The sequence below is a fragment of the Panicum virgatum genome, chromosome 7K (assembly GCF_016808335.1).
Source record: "Panicum virgatum strain AP13 chromosome 7K, P.virgatum_v5, whole genome shotgun sequence".
NCBI lineage: Eukaryota > Viridiplantae > Streptophyta > Magnoliopsida > Poales > Poaceae > Panicum > Panicum virgatum.
The window spans coordinates 38,454,901-38,475,155 of NC_053142.1; the positions used below are offsets into that span (position 1 = coordinate 38,454,901).

The 20,255-nt window shown below is 44.3% G+C and overlaps 2 protein-coding genes across 3 annotated transcripts; one reads left to right on the forward strand and one right to left on the reverse strand.

Annotated features, from left to right (window-relative positions):
- Positions 1–6,479: 6,479 nt before the first annotated feature.
- Positions 6,480–10,573, forward strand: LOC120642439 (calcium uptake protein, mitochondrial-like). Its single transcript, XM_039918955.1, has 9 exons — positions 6,480–7,035; positions 7,595–7,662; positions 7,755–7,978; positions 8,287–8,370; positions 8,781–8,994; positions 9,397–9,573; positions 9,662–9,781; positions 9,999–10,273; positions 10,349–10,573. The coding sequence occupies exons 1-8, from the start codon at positions 6,723–6,725 to the stop codon at positions 10,212–10,214; spliced, it is 1,416 nt and encodes a 471-aa protein (XP_039774889.1). The 5' UTR covers positions 6,480–6,722; the 3' UTR covers positions 10,215–10,273; positions 10,349–10,573.
- A 652-nt stretch (positions 10,574–11,225) lies between these two features.
- LOC120642405 (F-box/LRR-repeat protein 14-like) lies at positions 11,226–17,800 on the reverse strand. 2 transcript variants are annotated; one of them, XM_039918913.1, is made up of 16 exons: positions 17,630–17,800; positions 16,787–17,172; positions 16,587–16,715; positions 16,047–16,254; positions 15,766–15,912; positions 15,429–15,503; positions 15,280–15,351; positions 14,994–15,065; positions 14,307–14,378; positions 13,971–14,042; positions 13,471–13,542; positions 13,053–13,124; positions 12,615–12,758; positions 12,203–12,274; positions 11,843–11,989; positions 11,226–11,747 (listed from the first exon to the last, which is right to left on the reverse strand). In XM_039918913.1, exons 2-16 carry the CDS (start codon positions 16,991–16,993, stop codon positions 11,563–11,565), a joined length of 1,746 nt encoding a protein of 581 aa, XP_039774847.1. In that variant the 5' UTR covers positions 16,994–17,172; positions 17,630–17,800; the 3' UTR covers positions 11,226–11,562. The 2 variants fall into 2 exon arrangements, with proteins under 2 accessions (XP_039774847.1, XP_039774846.1); XM_039918912.1 differs by having other exon boundaries at positions 16,002–16,254; positions 17,630–17,793.
- Positions 17,801–20,255: the final 2,455 nt, after the last annotated feature.

Here is a 20,255-nt window from a genome sequence, read left to right on the forward strand (position 1 = left end):
TTCTTACTTGTCTTTGACCTAGACTAGTATTGCCGAATCTACAAATTTGAAACATATTCACTAAAGCACACTAATAAAGGATCTTTAGGTAGGAAAACACACTAACATAATCATCTTGCCAAGAGAGAAACACACTAGCAAGTACAAGTTCTAGTCAAGAGAACAAACTAACATGCGATTGTCCTAGTCAAACAAACAAGCAAAGAAAAGTAAGGATCATAACGAAAGAGATTAATTGCTTGAATGTAAATACAAGAGACACGAGACAACCGGATTTTTTCCGTGGTATCGAGGAGTTGACACTCCCCCCTAATCCACGTTGGAGCACCCACACAAGAGTATCGCTCCCTTGCTTCACCAAAGAGCAAGTGATCACTAAGAATGCTCCTTCTCCATCTCCGGAACGGCGAGCTTCACACCGTGTACAAGTTTCTTGTTTTGGGGCTCCCACAAACTCCAAGAGCTCACCAAGAACCTCCCGATCACCAAGACCGTCTAGGTGCCGTCAAACACCAAGAGTAACAAGCTCCTAAGCCTTCACTTGACCTACACTCAGTTGGTCCTAGCTCAAGAACACTTGCTACACTTGCAAAGGTTGAATTCTTCAAGGTTGAAGCACAATCAATGCACTAGATCTTCATCTCATTGCTCAAAGCACTCTCTTTACTTCTCAAAGGTGGCCTCAGGTATTCAATGCGTCAAAGGTAGTTCAAATGAGCCAGGGGGTGCCCTTATATAGAGTGGAGAGGGTCACATAGTCGTTGGAAGTCCACTGCAGAAAAATCATGACCATCGGAAGAACCGATGGGTGAGAAATTGAAGGCGTCGGTTCAACCGGTCTCTCTGTGTCCAAATAGTAGCCGTTGGGGGTTCTGACACAGTATCCAGGCTTGCGTCATTGCACCGGTGCATGCTCTGAAGAGGCATCGGTTCAACCGGTGCTGAAGAAGTTCTCACGTCCACTCAAATAAGCTCTCTGGAACATAGTACATCCAATGCACCGGTGCATGTTTCTGATGCGTCGGTTCAACCGGTGCAGAAGATGAGTTGAGGTCCACCAAACATGCTTTCTGGAACTTAGTATTCCAAATACACCGGTGCTAATCTTGTTACTATCGGTTCAACCGGTGACAAGGGTTTTTTTTTGACTTGGTTCCAGCTTGCATCCAGAGAAGATAGACCGATAGGGCATCAGACCTTCAGTCAAGCATCGGATGCACCGATGCTAAGACATCGGTTAAACCGGTGCTACTGTTTTTCTTCGTTTTCAGCTAAATTGACTTGGATTTGATTTCAACTTCGATTGTTTCTTCTTCCAAGTGTTGTGTTGACTTCTTTTGACTATCTTGAGCTGTTTTTGAGCGAGTGTGCAAGATTTTTAAGGCCAACTCAAATTTGGTCAAGCTACTAACTCACGAACCCCTCTTAATAGTACGGTCAAGAACTAGAAACTATAAAACCTAGCTAAATCAAGTGTCCTTCATCTCCTTGTGACACTTGAGACTAGAAAGGTCCTTAATCTTTGAAATTGAGTACTTGGCACGCATGATTGTTTCGAATTGAGGGGTCTCATTTCATATTTCATATGAGACTAATCTAATCATTGATTTTTCCTTCAAAACACATGTTAGTCGCATACGGTTGTCATTAATCACCGAAACTTACTATTAGCATCTATCGGCCTAGATGCGCTTCAGACTTGACCAGCGGCGGGATGGGGCATTGGCCAGCGCGGCAGGGCAGGGCCGGTGCGCCGGACGGTGCAGTACAGTCCCGCGCAGGGGCGCCAAGCGACAAGCGTGTAGCTATGGCAGGTCGGCCGGTGGCGGCACGACCGCGTTCTCAACGACCTGGGCAAGGATGCACGAAACGAAACCAGAGGGAGCACCACAAGGAGGATGATGAGGCGAACCCATTTTTGTGGTTAGCTCATGTAGATGATGTCGTGAGGTAGATGCTCACGTGGAGGTCAAGGTGTCGGCCATGGTGGTCTAGGGTTCGTTGGCGGGGTGCTCCTTCGGTGCTTGGCTGGCATGGCCGATGGGTTGGGGAGGTTGGGGAGCTCATGGGCTAGCTGCTGGTGCAAGCAATCCAAGGATGGTGGGGCTTCAGTAGGGTGAATTTGGGAAGGGGGCGGAGCTCAGCCATGGGGCTGCCAAGGCGACCGCCTGCACTCTGCGCGGGCAAGGGAGGAGGGCAAGGTGCGGAAAGCGGGGAGCGGGCAAGGGAGGAGGGCAAGGTGCGGAAAGCGGGGCGCGCGCAGGTGAAGGCTGATGGCGAGCCGCGCGAGCTCGGCAAAGATGCAGCGCGTGGAGGACGGGATTCAAAGCGAGATGAAATAGCGAGGAAGATGGCGGCTCTATTGGACGCTGTTTTTTCCCCCGATTTTTCTCTATATTTACCGATGCAGCAAGATATGACGAGGGCCCTGTTTGGATACATAGGGATAATGGTTATCCCTCATCTTTTAGTCCCAAATTATCTCTCATGCATCCAAATAAATGAGATAATTTTGGACTAAAGTGGATTATCCCTCCCAAAATTCTTAGCCCCTCCAAGTGGTGATAATGGGACTAATTTTGTATGGTCACCACAAAAATGTGAGTATGCACACACATCTAGACATGAAAATTAGAGAGAGAGGGTAGGCATTAGTCCATGGATCCAAACAACCTACCTTGGGTTAATTCTTAGCCTACCAATTTAAGGCTAAACATTAACTCTCAAAATTAGCCATGGGCTAATGTTCCAAACAGGGCCGAGGTTGTTGGAGTTGTTCTTAGCCCTCACCTTTTAGCTCCAAATTATCCCTCATGCATCCAATCATGTGGGATAATTTTAGGCTAAAGTGGATTATTCCTCCCAAAATTCTTAGCCCCTCCAAAGGGTGATAATGGGGCTAATTTTATATGGTCCCCACAATAAAGGTGAGTATGCGCACATAACTAGACATGAGAATAAGAGAGAGGGGATAGGTATTAGCCCATAGATCCAAACAGCCCACCTTGAACTAATTCTTAACCTACCATTTAAGACTAAATATTAACTCTTAAAATTAGCCATGTGCTAATGTTCCAAACAAAGAGGGCCCTGGTTCGACGGCGCCCATTTTGTCTCGTTTTAATGGGGTCGACGGCCAAATGTGGCACTGAGGTTAAGCTTTGGTTGGTGTTCTCGGATTAGGCTGACTCTGCCGAGTGGAAAAGATGCGTTTTGGACCGGCCCAAGTGGCCCATGCGTGCTCAGCATCATTTTAGTCCACTTGGACCGTCGCAAGTGGCACATGGGCTGGATGTCACATGAACTTGGATTCACCATGGTTGATAAATTCTTCTTTTAAGAACCACCATTGACAATTGAGCAAGCACTATAACTAACTAAGCATGCATCCAGGGTCGAACGTCAACACACGCAAGCACTATAACTAATTTGAAGTCCGAAGCGCCATTTCATGTGCGATCAACAAACTAGGTCTGAAAAAACAATGCCTGAAATAAGTAACATCAGCTTTCACCACTTCCACGCCCCCTGGCCCCCGTAGGAAGCAGAACAATCTGGAGCGCAAGGTGCACAAGCAATTCAAAAGAGACAAGGACTCAGCCTGACGATGCCTCAATTAAACGCCAAAGAAAAATCCAAAGCAAGGCGGCGAATCGAAGGTCACGATCACGTGCCACTCTGGCACTCTGATGAGCGAGCCTTTCTGAAGCGCCGTTCATTTTTATTTTCTGCATTTTATTGGGTGGAGAACACCTCGCGATCCGCAAACCCAGATCCTGGCATCTGGTAGGAAGGGGAAAGAATAAAAAGAAAGATGAAAAAAAAAACACCAGCAAGCATCGTGCTCGGTGCCGCGAACTCGTGGGCGCGCCCACCGCAACGCGCGCATCTGGACTCCAGGTAGGTGCCCACGACGGACCAGCACACGGACGCACGCACGCACGCACCATAGAACCTGCGTCCTCCGCGCCTTTTGGTAGAGCCCTCCTGTGGGCGGCCGCCGCCCGGCTCCCGCGCAAAACCGTCGGCGGTCGGCGCCTGTGGGCGCGGACCTCGGCGCCTCGCATCTCTCTTGCGGCCTGAGGCCCGAGAGCAGGGTTTAAAATTTCGGCGGCATACCGCCGAAATTTCGGTGTATTTTTCGTTTTCGGTCTTCACCGGTTTTTGGTTTTTCGGTGTTTTTCGGAATTTTTCGTTCCGAATTTAAAAAATTTTTAAAAATTTATAAATAACCATTAAAAAAATCAGCAAAAATTATGATAAAAAACTAGAGGTTTTTATTAGCTAATAGCATTTGAAATCATTCAAATCTAAATTAATTTGGTAGGTTAAATTGATGATTTGGGTTCATATCCGTTACAGACCCATTAACCCATTAAGAAAATATCCACTCCCCTTTCACTCCCCGTGACCAACGGCCTCACCCACTCCTTCCTCCCTCTCCCGCGCGCTCACCCACGCTCTCCCTCTGCTCGCGCATGTAACCGTCTACGTTTTAGCGTTATAAACCTAAGTCAGGAAAATCGCATAACTTGCAAACCACAAAATGAACGAAGGTGAAACTTCATGGGCATGTCACACAAATCATAACAAACCAAAATCCCAACAAAGTCAGAGAGAGAAAATAAAATTTTACACATGAAATGACGAGTTGTTCCAACTCCGATTTTCAAATTCAATTAACTGAAAACCGGTTTAAATGGGCTAAAAACCAAATTGCAATGTGTTGTATTAATTGGACTATGGAATTAATTGTAATAATTTTAATAGATTTTGTACTTTGGACTAAGTACGTGTGCACTTTGGACATGAATTATGTGTTTCGTTTTCGTATTTCTCATTGTGTGCTGGAGTTTCTTATATATTGTGCATTATAATCTATCAATATAGACAAACTCCCCAAAATTTTCAATTTCTTTTCATAAATACATAATTTCCCCATTATTTTCCAACTGTTTCCATCATTTTTCGGTGAAAAGCACCGAAAAACCGGTGAGATGCACCGAAAAACCGGCCGGTATACCGAAATTTCGAAATTTTGAATTTGAGATCACTTCCCATCATTTTCCGACGGTTTCCATCATTTTTCGGTGAAAAGCAACGGAATACCGGTAAAATGCAACGAAATTCCGGCCGGAAAACCGAAATTTCGGAATTTTGAATTTGAGAGCTCTTTCCGGTCGAAATTACCGGAAAACCGCGAAATTTCGGCCGGTATACCGTTTTCGGTGGCCACCGAAATTTTTTTCAAAAACGAAAACGTAAACCCTGCCCGAGAGTAGGTGACGCTGACCATGGTTTTGTTTGGTTTGTACGTGCTAGTTTTTAGCATGAATTTTTTTTATACATGAAGTACTAAATAAAATTTATTTTTAAAATTTTTATTAGAATGAATATAATTTTTTGCGACGAATCTAATGATAGTAATTAATTAATAATTGGTTATAGTGATACTACAGTAACCATCCTCTAATCGCGCGGTCAAAGACTTCAGGGTTCCTAGCACAAGAGTTGTGGAATTAATTTTATAAACTATTTTTATTTAATATCTCTAATTAATAGCTAAAATTACTATAATTTTTAACATAGCACAAATCAAACAGCGCCCGTATCGCCGTGGAAGAGCGAGGGGAGCCGGCCAGGGGATCGGCAACGCGCCAACGCTGGGCGGCGTCATTGCCAGGTCAGCCGTCAGGTCAGGTCAGCACCTGCGGCGGTTCGCGGCGGAACCTTGGCAGCTTTTGTGCTTCCGTGCAACAGTTCCTACTCCATCCCAAGTCCCAAATGGGCCCTACTACTCAACTGGCTTTATTTATCGCTCCGTTTGACTTTACTGCGCACAGTACTATTGATATGATATTGACACTTTAACTGCTAATTATAGTGTCAAACAAAATTAATTTACAAAACTAATTTTAGAGCCCTGCGCTAGGAACCCTGAAAAATCTAATGAAGCTTTTGAATGCGCGATTAGAAAATAGTACTGTAGCTAATTATATATTAATTACCGTCATTAGATTCGTCGCGAACAGTTACACCCATCTCTGAAAAATTTTATAAATTGACTTTATTTACTACTTCATGCATAAAAAATTCTCCCGTAGCATAGCGTGAACCAAACGGAGCCCTCATCAGGCGCGAGCAAGTGGTTCGGTGGCAGGACCGTACAAAACCTTCACTGTCGGTTTCGGCTTAATCTTGCTTGTCTTCCAGCACCATGCAAACATTCACTGTAGCATCACTGTTGCAAATTATAGATTAAGTATACTCATTAGATTTGTCTCGCGATTTACAGCCCATCCATGCAAAAAATTTTGTAAATAAACTTTATTTAGTACTCTATGTATATGTTAAAATATTTGATATGATTTTTTTTTCGAGGTTTATGTGGTGTGATCTGTTTAACAGGGCCTCAGAGTCCAGTCACCGCTCCGTCACAATAAAAGCGGCCCCGCCACGGCGACCCGACGCGCGTCCCCCCACCACACCCACACGGCCACACCCGCCTCCCACTTGCCGCCGCGGCGCCGCGCATCCCTCCTCGTTTTCTCCCCTTCCCCTCTGCTCCGCGCACCTACGCATCGCCGCCTCCTCCACTCTCCGTCTAGTCCTCCCAAACCCAGAGTCTGGTCCTCGTCTTCCTCCCGTAACTACCTCGGCCCTATCCGCAGCAACCATTCGCCGCGCCGCGCGAGACCAGCTCGATCCGACCGACAGCGGCCATGGCTCCCCTGCCCCGCGCGGCCCGCCTCCTCCGATCCGCCGTCGGGCTGCTGAGGTCGCCCCCTCCGCCGCCGGCGCGGCTCTTCTCCAGCGCCGCGGGGACCGGGACCGGGACCGGGGCGGGGGCGGGGACCGGGCGCGAGGCCGCGATCGTCGCCACCGCCGTGGCGCTGGCCGGGTCCGGGCTCGGGCTGTGGCTGAAACCGCCCTCGCTCGCCGACTCCGGCGAGGCGGTCGGCGGCCAGATCTCGGTCGCCGGCGGCGGCGGCGCCGCGGAGGCCCGGGAGGAGAAGGGTCGGTTCCTGTTCGCAGGTGAGCGCCCTGTCGTCCCCGCTTGCGTCCTCCTGGTCTGCGATCTCTCTGTCTCCGTGCTGGCTGAGGGGTTTAATTTGATTGATGGACTCGCGCGTTCGGGTTTGTGGGGTTTCTGCTGCTGCGGTCGCCGCCGCCGCCGCCGCTATTGTTTCGTGTTAGTATGGCTTGGCTTACTGCTTTGCATTAGGATGTTTGGAGCTTTGCGCGGTAAAGCTACAAAGCTGTGCCAGGTCGCCTCCTTGCAAGGTTGTACGCTTCTGCTGCTTTTGAATTTTGATCACCCGTTTGCACGTCCTGCTTGGGTTGCGAGCGGTACGGTGCTGTCCTGGCTGTACCGCTCCTGCTAGATAAGTGATAAGCCAATGGGTCACTAGCTTCCAAACTAGGTGACGCGGCGGCACCGTACAGGAAAGTCCGTTACGATTTACTATGCCTCTTGATCAACAGCACGTAAGCGTGCGCTGCTAAATGCGTGTAGTTTTGCAAATCTGAGTGGAGTGTTGATCTGATTATAATCCTATCGTTTTTGTTCCTCTTCACTCTGCGCGTCCTACAGACTCATTCCGCAGAAGGGTGTTCTTTAACTACGAGAAGAGGATACGGCTTCTCAGCCCTCCTGAAAAGGTAATTTATGGAGTGCTGCATTAAGGATACTTCGGGGAATTTCGATTCAGTAACTTTGGGCAACAAATTCTAACTGGTATATTTCTGGATAGATCTTTGAGTACTTTGCATCTGTGAGGAACCCAGAAGGTGAAGTTTACATGTTGCCCTCTGACTTGATGAGGGCATTAGTCCCTGTTTTCCCTCCATCTGAGTCGACTGCAGTTCGCGAAGGGCGATTAAGGGGGGAGCGGAGCCCTGGAGAGTTGCATTGTGCTCCATCGGAATTCTTCATGCTGTTCGACACAAATAACGATGGCCTCATCTCCTTTGCCGAGTAAGTGGAATGACCTTCAGAAAAATGCTGTATCTATTCACTGTGTTCAGAATATTAAACTTGTGCCACTTGGATTTCTGCATAAATATTGTCCTCGGTTTATTGTAAGAACATCGTGAAAATCTATAGGTGTTTGTATAGCACCTGCTCAGGATAAATGAAGTAGTGTATATATCAATAAACATGGCACTACGCCATAGGTACGATGCATATATTCGAAATCATAGTGCAACACCATAGCTGTTTGCTGTATGATGCACTGCTAGACAGGTTTATTAGTTTCTAAATTTCCTGAGGTGTCTTGACAGGTACATCTTTTTTGTGACATTGCTCAGCATTCCCGAGTCAAATTTCAGTGCGGCTTTCAAAATGTTCGACGTTGACCATAGCGGGTGAGTTCTTATGCTGTTTGTGTTTGACAAACAAACAAGAAGAATTTGATGGAGTGAGAGAAAATTGGACTTATGTCAATTCTAGTTCACTTTAGTTTGAAATTCCTTTTTTCCTGTGTAATGCATATGTTGTTTAGTAAAACTGCTAAAGGTATGTTTCCCCTTTAATTTCTCTTGTATTCATGCACGACCAAGAATATATTTAAATAGTCTTGTTTGTGCTATATTATTGTTTACCTGTGATCATTGCCTGCAGTTAATTTATCTCGCCCAGAAAAAGACCTGCTCTTTATGAGCATGTTCAATCATCTGACTTGTTAGTTGATGATAAAAGAAGGGTATGGATAAATTTTGGCCACCTTCTCAATGTAAATTTGCTGTTCTCATCTGGGACATTTCATCTTTTTCAGGCTGATCGACAAAGAGGAGTTTAAGAAAATAATGGCACTGATGCGGTCTTTTAATAGACAAGGAGCCACCCATAAGGATGGCTTACGTATTGGACTTAAAGTTGGCCAGCCTGTGGAAAATGGTGGAGTGGTTGAGTTCTTCTTTGGTAACGATGGAAATGAACCTCTACACTATGATAAGTTTACAAAATTTTTGAAGGACTTGCATGACGAGGTGATTTACTTTTATTCTTTTGTCAACACATGATGACTTGACCACAAATATTTCCTCCTGACTTGACCTGGAAGGAAAATGCATTTTTCTTTTTTGTCCAACACCTACTTTTCATAGCATGTATATAGACATGCCTGCCTGCCAATGGTTGTTTATTTCCTTCGTTGCCTCAATAATTTCTATTGAGTTGTCTGGACTTACCCTTTTAAGTAGATTGAGTATACAATTCTCTCAACTTTATCTCATTTAAGTAGGCAAATAGACTATTGCAATATTTCCTACCTTGACTGATGTTTTTGAAGTAGTACATTACGTAGGGATTATTTTGCATTCTACACAATTCACCTCTGACTATTTCATGCTATCTGTATTTACCATTTTCTCTGTTCAACTTCCATGCAGATTATTCGTCTGGAGTTCAGTCATTACGATGTCAAATCATCTAAAACTATACCAGCAAAGGATTTTGCCTTGTCCATGGTTGCTTCTGCTGACATGAATCACATCAGCATGCTGCTTGATAGAGTTGATGATTTGGTCAATAAGCCTGATCTGAAGGACATACGCATATCTTTTGAGGTATGATTTGTCTTCTTGGTCTCATGAATAATATTCTACTGAGATTATTTCTCGTATTGTTCTCATGGGTGCTTATCTGCTACTTCAGGAGTTTAAGGCGTTTGCTTATTTGCGCCGAAGATTGGAGCCACTATCGATGGCCATCTTCGCATATGGGAAAGTGAATGGATTGTTGACAAAACAGGATCTAAAACGTGCGGCGCAGCATGTAATTTTTTTTTCACCAAGTTTGGCGTGCTTGTTTATTTTATTTTGGCATCACAAATCTAAATTGATTATTGAGACAGTGAACTTTTGGTCTAGCTGATCAAACACAGAGAAGTCACTTTTGACTTGACAAACGATCAGCTGTTTTTTAAAACATGGTCACTGACTGCTAACTGATGTTCTAGCCATCTAAGTCTTCATTTTTATTTGCGTTGTAGGTTTGCGGGGTTGACTTAACTGATAGAATGGTGGACATCATTTTCCATGTGTTCGACACAAATCAGGATGGGAACCTGAGCTTGGAAGAGTTCTTAAGAGCATTACAAAGACGAGAAACTGATATTCGTCAACCAACAATACCTGGTCCTTTGGGGTTCCTGTCTTGCTGGTTCGGTGGTAGGAAGTGTTCTTCACTTCGACAGATGTTGTTCTGATTGGTTCCCTCTACGAGCCTCAATATAAATGTCATGTGCCTTTTGATTGTCATGTCGTGGTACGTATGTGAATAATTTTGTTCTACTGTTCTATTATGATATCCTGTCTTGACACTAGTTTCATTGATTTTCAGGTGGAGAAGATAACCGCCAAGTAGTGCACTGATGCTGACCGTTGAAACGATTTAGCTGTAAATCTCGTCTGGGTGGGCCTAGTAACTGTAAATAGTCTTGTTTTGTGTGTCGTCTAAGGGTCTAAGGACCGAGAATACGTTGTGCTATTCTCATCCCATATGTAAATTGAACCCCATATGACCTTAAGAAGTCATTGTCAAAGGTCTTCCCTTTTCACGTGCATATTTTAGTCGGAATGTTTTCTCTGCTTTTACCTGAAGAGAATACAGAATATACGCTCTTACAGGAAATAAACGCCTAATCAAATCCACCACCATCAACATCATTTTTTTTTTGGTCGAATGTGCACTCGACAACGTCAAAAGTTCCAAGTTTTCTTTTCAAGCAAACATGAGCATTCTGTTGAAACCGTTCTTGCATGTTTCCTGGAACCAGCGGCAGCCGTCATGTTTCGATTCAGTGGAAGTGAAAATAACTGGAACTGCTAAAATTTTGACTGAAAAATCAGCTGAAACAGAGATCAACAGTTCTGGTCTGAAAACGATTTGAAGTGCTGACAACTTTGAAAAAGTTCTGAAATTCAAAACTGAATCGGTGAGAAAAGTAACATAGGAGATGGCGGGGACAACTACAGAGGAACCAGAGATGATTTCTCTGCATCAGTACTACCATTTCACTAACATGTCCCCCACGTGTTCCGCTCAAAAAAAAAATGTCCCCCACGTGTTAGTGACCCAATGTACATGGCACTACTGCATACTGCGTATCGGCTGCTATGTCCGATTGCAAACCCTGCACCGGCCGTGACTGCAGCCAGCCTGACTGCAGCAGGTAGCACCGATCATTTGCGGAAGTCATCACTCATCACATCAAAACTGGAGCAAAGCCTATGGTACCATGATTTTACGACCAAGCAAAAGTAGCATCTAGAAGTGCACCAATCCACTATTTACACAGCGGCACCCCACATGGAGAGGAAGCACGGCATATTTACAATTGTTCCTTCCCATCACAAATTCCTGGGGTATATGGGGATAGGGCGGAGTAGTCTAGTCCGGCGACCGTCAGGCACGCCGACACGACACAAAGACCAATATGTACAGACTGCTCAAGCTTGTTCTTGCAAAAATATGTACACGGCGGCATGCTCCAGCCAGGCCACCATTTGCTTACAGTTACAGATCGCTGCTGCGACAGTGCCTGCCTGGCCGTATCACTCCGGCCGCACGCTGATCAGGTTGGGGAGGGCGGCCAGCCGGAGCTTCTTGATCTCGGCCGGCGTCACCCGGCAGGACTCCAGGGACAGGGAGCGCAGGTTCTGCAGCGGCGTCAGGTGGTGGAGGCCCGAGTTGGACACCCGGGAGTTGGACACGTTCAGCGACACCAGCGCAGTCAGGCCTGTGGCCAGGTGAAACCGTAAGACGAGAATCAACCAGCGTATGGATAAATGCGTGTTGAAAGAACAACTGAACAAGCAGCAAAAGAACATGTACCAGAGATCAGCTCCAGGGTTTTGTCCGTGAGGTTGCCATTCTGAGATAGGTTGAGCAGCGTCAGAGCTTTGAGGTCCTTGATGTTCTTCACGCCCGCATCCGTGATCGACCCACCACAGACCTCCAGGGACTGAAGATTCTTGAAAACTGAAACAGCAGTGTGATGTTCAAAATGCAGCGAGATTCCTTATTAAAGGGAGTCACTGATATAGATAGACGCAATGCTCCTGTAAGATGGTGGCAAACAGAAATGAAACGGCTCCCCTAGCAAGATAGTTTGCGCCAAGAAAGCTGCTACATTTTTCAGTGCCAACATAGTAGGTAATCCACATGCATCATCTTTTGAGTATGTGCACTTACATCTGAAGCAGTTTGTGCCTGCGTCAGTTATACGAGCTCCAAATAGGTCAAGGTGTGTCAGCCCAGTGAGACCTGCACTAACCAAATGATAAGGCTCATGCCATGATATGATTATGTAATCTTAAGTCTATAACAATGTAAAACATTGCCTACTGACACTGGGAAACCCCTACTACAATACAATTTACATGTGAAATAATCTCATCTTCAGAAGTGGAAATAAGCTAATCAGATAAATGATAACAACATATTCAAACTAACATAATTGTTAACCATTTTTCTGCAATGAACTCCCTTGTAGGTGATAAGACAATTTTTAGTTATACAAAAACAACCATACTTCTACAGCTGTGCCCAGATGAGAGGCTTCAAAAAAAAACCATACTATATCCAACTAATACGAGCGGCATACTTGTAAGAGCTGCTAAACCAGTATCTGTGATTTGGCGATTGTCAAGATTAAGATTATTCAGTGAACTCAAACCAGAAATCTTCTTCAAACCAATGTCAGTAATCAATGTAAAAGAGAGATTGATGCTCTGCAAATTACGTAGACCTGCAGAAACAGAACAACTTAATATCTGTTTTTGAAATAAATGTAAATTACAATATATTTTAACAAGTTAAAATCATCCTAGTGTAACAACTTGAAGTCATAAATCATAAAGTGTATGGGTAAGAAGCATCTATTGAAAACAAAGGCCAATTTTATAAAAGGCTGCAGCAACAGCAGTATAAATTAACAAGCCAATACAGAATCTGAAGTGCCCTATGGGTAGAGATTAAAAGGAAAAGGAAAACAACAACAACTGTGAATACTGCTAGCATTTCTGTAGGATTTTAAACAAACCAGAGAGATGACGAAGTCCATTGCTCCCAACTTCAGTGTCTGAAAGCTCCAGGTTTTTTAGCTGCACGAGGCCTACAGCACATCAAGATGCAAAAAGTAGATCAATAGATGCTTAGCAACAACCAAAAAAGCTCAAAATGTTAAATGTAGTAGCAAACAATGAAAAAAAAGAGAGCATATATGGGACTTCAGCAGACAAGCAAGGATAATAAACAAAAATAAAATAAAATAAAAAAGAAGCAGGCCAACAACATATGCCATTTCACAAACGGTAAACTATGGCTTATGCCTTACTGTATGGGTCCATTTATTCCATGATTTTTTGTCTCAAAATTTTCTTAATAAAACACCAGGTAACACAACATAATTAATAATTGCCAGCATTACTTTGAAATTTATCAAGGCATTGAAACCTCACCTTTCAGGTGAAATAGACCCTCATCACCAATCTTGCATGAGTCCAAATTCAAGCACTCCAAGTTGATCAAATCTGAAAGGAACAAAGGGCACCAGAGAAAAAAAACAGTTAACTTATTATGTATCAATTGATACACAGTGGCATTATAATTCTGAAGTACTTCTAGAAGGATAAATATAAGAATGGTGTGTGGTGTGTTTCCATGATTCCACTAAATGTTATACTTATAGTCTTATAGCACATGCACAAAATGTCATGCAGGCTTCCTTGAAGATGCCATCCAGGCTTGCATCTGCTTTCATCTTATTAGAATCACTTGCGCATTAAAGAAACGGTGAACACTGATTTATAAGGAAAAGGTTTGGTTATTTTTCTTATAATGATAATGATCAGGCTCTATGGAATACTAGATTAAAATGCTTTACCACAAAATATGAAACATAATTGTTACTTAGATATAAATCCTAAGGTGAATTAATTTAAACATAAAAAATAATTACCTTTTAAGTGAATTAAACAGGCATCTGTAATGTGGTTGAACCCTAAATTTAGAGCCTTCAATTTGACAAGATCTGCAAGGCAGCACCAGTCAATGAACTGATGAAGTAAACAAAAGTCGTAGATTTAAAGGATATGAAATGGGGTGGCATACACAGCCAGCTCGCAGCAAAATTGGTACAAGCATACTATATGTTTGACAAGTTATTAGATGCAGTGAGATATATATTGATAACCTACAATTTTAATCATTAATATAGCCAAGAAAAATGATGAAACACTTCCCTATAACAGATAATTGAATTTGCCAAAAGATCAGTAATATGCATCATGTTTACCTTCCAAGTTCTCACAGCCTTCGTCGCATATGCCACACCTACTTAAATTCAGCAAAATAAGTGAAGCCAATCCTGCAATAGCATGACTCTTATTATCTTAGTGAAGTTTTGGTACCCAAGTGGTTGACTTGAAGCTGTTTATGCAAGTCTAAATGGATACAACTGTAGAGTCCATCGCCAGGTGTGTACACAAGGGGAAGAGAAAGAGGACTAAATAAATCCATAAATTAGGGAGTAGTCTAACAGCTACATGCCATGTTAGGCTTCGTAAAGAAGTACACCCTTTGTGAAAACAAATGCCTCCTCCAGTCAACAAATTTCTTGTGAAACTAACTATAGAATGACATTATGTCTGCCACACCTCAGCAACAAAAGAAATAAAAATTCTATTACTGTCATGCTGTATATGTAGCAGTAACCTGTCCCTATAGCAGCTGAAAAACACTCTCTGGTTATCTAGTCAGACACTTGGGAACTTTCGTGTTGTCTAGACACAAGCACTCTTAGTCTGATCCTAAATCATCCTCTTATCAAAATATATGTAATAACTGTGTATTATTGGTGGCATTGGAACTATTTATATGGGCAGAGCGAACACCTACAAGTATTTCTCGAGACTAAACTATCAACATATTTTCGAATAAATGGCAATTGATGGCATGGTATGCCCAGGAAAAGATACAAAACCTGATATAACCTCCAAACAAGCTGCAGTGACTGCACAGCCCTCCAGGTTTAGATGAGCTAGCTTGTGTAGACCTGAATCAAATGAACCAACAATACAAAACATGAGCTAACTTAACTGAAACTTCACGTTACTGAACTACTAAAAGCAATCAGTTATTCAAACAAAAATATAAATACACCTACACAAGGGATGTAACTTTAGACAGTCAAACCCACCAAGGTAAAACAATAACCAAACATTGCAGTGAATAAAAGGAAGAAACTTATTTATGTTTCATGGAGTTACCTCTCAGATAAGATACACCAAAATCAGAGATTCTGCAGGATGATAGTTGTAGTTCTCTCAAATTTGTGAGATCTGCAGGAGGAACATGGAGATCATTGTAAGTTACCATATACTGATCTTCACGACAATCAGCTAAGGGGAGGTGCTACCTGATAAATATTTCATATCTGAATCGGTGATGCAATTACAGTATCTCAGGTTCAGTTTTTCCAGTTTTCTCAAGCCTGCAACACAAAGTTCTGTTAAGCATCCTGTGTAATTTAGTCTGAATTCACATCATAGGTGTATACAAGTTTTTTCCCCCTTTAGAACATGCAAAGATAAGCATCATGAATGTTGGGACACCAAAAGGCTCACAACTATTCAGTTGTCATTATAACAAACTAACAAAAGTAACCAACGTTGCAAAGTCTTCCAAGCTTGCAGAAAAATAAGGTGGCAGTCTGCTCATATTCATAAATGACGAGCTTAGAGAGAAAAGGATACCTTTCAAATGCACAAGCCCACCGTGAATCTTTGGGCATCGCTCAAGGTCTAAGTTTACCAAATTAACTAGGTTTGCAAAGGCTTTTGCTCCTTCAGCAGTAACAGCAGCACATTTCTTAATGCTCAGTGATGTCAAATTTGAAAAGCCTGAAAAGTTAGAAGGTTATCGTGGCAGAATAACAAAAACAAGATCTCTAATACTGAAGCTGAACAAGGTTGACATCACAATATCTTACAGCTGGCAGCAAACTCAGCTGTTGTGTTATCAGCATAACACTGACCTAATAATGTTTTAAGTCCATGTTCTGAGATCTGATCACAGTAATCACATGCCAAACTTTGCATGCTCGAGCAATCTTTAAGAAGATTCAATCCACTATCAGTCACATCTGAGCAAGAGATGTCAACAGATAGCAAGGACTGCCCTTGAGAAGCCACTACTTCCATCCAAGCATCAGTCACTCCCGGGTACTCTCCCAGACAAATATCCTGTTACAAGAAGATGTCCCAAGTTAGGTCCTGTTCAGTGTATCAGGGCACATCAGTAAGCTTAATACTAGGCTATGCAGGCCCCAACAAAGCAGTTACAGTAGATATCACTATATCAGGGCCTGGTAAGATACCTTTTCTCGTTCCCTAGCAGCAGATACAAAGGCCTGATCGATTGGAACATTGATTATACATCCTTATATTCAGATTCCACAGGAAAGGCAGAGTTACATTACATTATCTCATTCCTTAAATTTCCAAACAATGGTGCAAAATTCTCTGCAATTAAAGTTCAACCAGAATGGTGTGCCAAACAAGAACAGAATCATCACCTGCAGATCACAATCACGGAAAGCCCCAAGCGATGCTTCCGTGAGGCCTCCGCACTCCACCAGCTCATTGAATATCTGCTGACTAAGATCCCTGGGCAGCAGGGAGAAATCAGAGTAGCTACTCATGTCCTGCCATCATCCCCATAAATTCAGCCAAGAACAAGCACTCCTTCAGCAAACAGGAAAGGCAATAAAATCACCTCGCGGACTTTGGCCACGCACAGCTCCACAAGCGACGGGCACCGGCCCGGCGTTCCCTCCTGCGCTCTTCTATGCACATCAGCAGAGTTGCTGCGGGGCAGCGTGTGCAGGAGCCACTTGAAGCTGCCGCTCTTGGAGAACCTGGCGCCGTAGAGATCGTCCTCGTGGACCAGCTGGCCCCTCTTCCTCGAGCAGGCGCTGCCCATGTCCACGGCTCGTGCGGCGCGCACTGAACGGAAACCAGTCACTCCTGGCCCTCGATGGGCTCAAAAGAAGGCACAACAGTGTGGCTTCTGGCTGATGATTGTGTGATTTTTTACGACCTTATCATCTATTCCCCGCGTGATTACGACCAATGACAGACTTCACTTTCTTCGTCCCCATCCTGCAGGCGCCATCAAAACGTCGTACGGATTTCAGATTTTTCACTCTCACTGCAGCAAACAAGCAGTAGCTAGACTATGTATGCAAGCAATACATAAACCCCCCAAACACTCAATTCCGGGTGAGTAGGTCAGATGCTAATCCTGCACGCAATTAGAGTATTGCAATGACACACTGTCCTACCACAATAGAATCAGCCATCACCTACGCAAGGAGCAAAGCACAAATCCTGGGAGCGTACGATCGAAACACAAATATCCGCAAGACAGATAACTGCATCAAATTTTCTAGGAGAGACGGAAAAATGCCCAAAATCCCTGTCCACGATCACGAAGCTGAAGCGGAAAATCGCAGGCGCTGCGACAGCACGCTGGGCAGATCAACAACCGCCGAAAAATCGCGCCAAATTAACAGCAAGCAAGAGATCAAATCCACCCGATCGGGTACGGGATTCTCACCGAGACGCCGCTGAGCCACCGCGCCAGGGTTTAGCCTCGGATTAAGGTCAAAATAAGCTTCGCGCCTCGAATCATCGTCGCATCTAGAGCCTAAATGAACCCGCGAAAGGGAAAGGGAGAGCGAGGAGAGGGACACGAAGGCGAGGAGGGAGAGGCGGAGAAGAAATGGTTAAAGCGAGAGCCGGAGCGGCGGGTGAGTTCCACGTGTCGCGAGGCGCGGATCTGCGCCAGTATGACCGCTGCTGCGGATCTGCCACTGACAAGGAGGTCACAGGCGGTGTTGGCCACCGTGTCAGTGACTGATTTCGAAGAGCTGGTTGGTGGCCGATAGAGATGTGGGGATGGGGGCCACGCCACAGGGAACTGGAGCGGATAAGGCAAAGGAGGAGAGCACCCCCGGGTTGCGCTGCCGGTTTTTGTGGGCCCGTGGCCGCTGGTCCGTCTACACGTGGGCCCCGCGGTTTTACTTGTTCGGTTACGACTTTTTTTTTTAATTCGGCTGTAGCGAACGAGTACGGAGCAGGGTTTTATTTCCCAACCGGTTTCCGGTAACCGCCGGGCTCCGGTTCCGGTTTACCGGACCGGTTTGACCGGTTACCGGTGGAAACCGGTTGAATTCAAATCCAAATTCAAATAAATTCAAATTTTCCCGTGCAACCGGTTCCGACCGGTTTACCGGCCGGTTTGACCGGTTTACCGGCCGGTTTTACCGGTTTACCGGTCGGTTTGACCGGTTTGAAATTCAAAAGCTCCCGTGCAACCGGTTTACCGGCCGGTTTTACCGGTTTACCGGCCGGTTTGACCGGTTTGATCGGTGGGCCTTCATGGGCCGGCCCATTTTTTTTCTTTTTCTTTTTTGATTTAACTTTAAATTCCCACAAACTATACTAAATGAATGAATTTTTGAGAAAATTTGACACCATTAGATTCATCACACCTTGAAGTATTTTTAGGAATTTTTTGGGAATTTTTCATTTTTTGAATTCAAATTTAAAATTTGAATTTTGGCCGGTTGGGTACCGGCCGGAACCGGAACCGGACCGGACCGGTTTGACCGGTAACCGGTCAAACCGGACCGGTTCCCACCGGTTAGGTTAACCATGGTACGGAGTACCCGCAGCCGGAACGCTGAGCCTGTACGGTCGAAGAGCACGACACGTCGTTCACGCCTTTGATGTGTCGATTTAGATTTTGCCCGATAGAGAAATATTGCACGGATAAAATCTGGTCGTGTAGCTCATTTGTAAAAGCGATTCAAGCCAGATATCTTCCCAAATAGTACTAAGTTATTCTTATAATTTTCCCTTTATTTATGCTATTTATCTTGTTGAAATCATGGAGACAATCAAGTAAAAGATGTACTACCCGACCCCATCATTTTAGGAGTTTTCAAGAAAAAAGTAGCCTAATTAAATATTTAAATATAGAAGTTGTCATAGCAGTGCATCCGTCTAGCCTATATAGAGAAAAGGCTTGTAGCGCTACCAACTGACGAGTGAGGATGCTACCATGATTTATCCTCGTTGCCCTTTTTTCATTGACATATTGTATGACGCTCATAAGTACTCCTATAGAACAAGTATTATTTATTTATTTATTTATTTATTTATTCTAGACATGTCTGGTTCAGTTGAGAATACTTTCTTCTCCTCCGGTTGGCAAAAATAAGAAGGCACTGATAGTAGTTTGGTCAAATCAGACCATCATTTGAAAAAGAAATGTTAATAGATAAACTTAAGACGCTAAGTCTTTATGTTTGAGCTAGAAAGTCATTTGCAGAAAAGGTTATATAAGCTACAAAGTTATGTTCCTGTAGAGCATACAAATTGAAAAAAAAATATAAAACACTATTTTTATTCTAATACTCAATGACTCACATGGATCAAAATATTTTCTTAGCGACCGTAGCTGAGCACATTTTTCATTAAGAGGAGATACGTGGATCAAATTATAGAAGCCATATTGGGATAAACACATTGTATTTTTTATGCTCATGTCATATCCCTTATGTATTGTTATTACACATGGGTCATAACAATTTCCCTACGGCTAAAAGAGTTATTTATCGTGTTCCTTGGCACCAAGCTGCTTGTGTAAAACTAAATCAACACCATGTCTTTTATGTCCCCTTATCTGAACAACACGAGAACTTAGCAAAAAAAAAAACGAACAGCTTTTACCGCCGCGGCGATGGATGTAACGAAGCCGTTGGCAGAACATTTGTTGTGAATTGTGATGGAGCCGCCGTTGAGCTGCTGATCTGACCGAGAAATGTCTCCAGCGTTGACTCAATCGAACCCACAGCGTCCGAGCCCCGCCAGCCTTCCTCGTCACTCCTGAAATACCGCGACTGGGGGCCCCACCCGCCAGCGCCACACCAAACCGCCGCCCCGCCACCCTCGCGCGGGCCCGGGGTCCCACCTGGCAGCAAGCCGCCCACCAATACAATATCCCGCGCGTCGGCGTCGTTTTCCAGTCTCCCTTCCCGGTCGTCGGTCTCGAGCGACCCCGCCGCCTCACTTTCTCCTCCGCCTCCCGCCGCCCGGTCCTGTCACACGGTTTCCACTGCCAGCAAGGTTGTGTTTAGACCCGAAAAAATGGTAAAAAGGGTTACATAGATATTGTA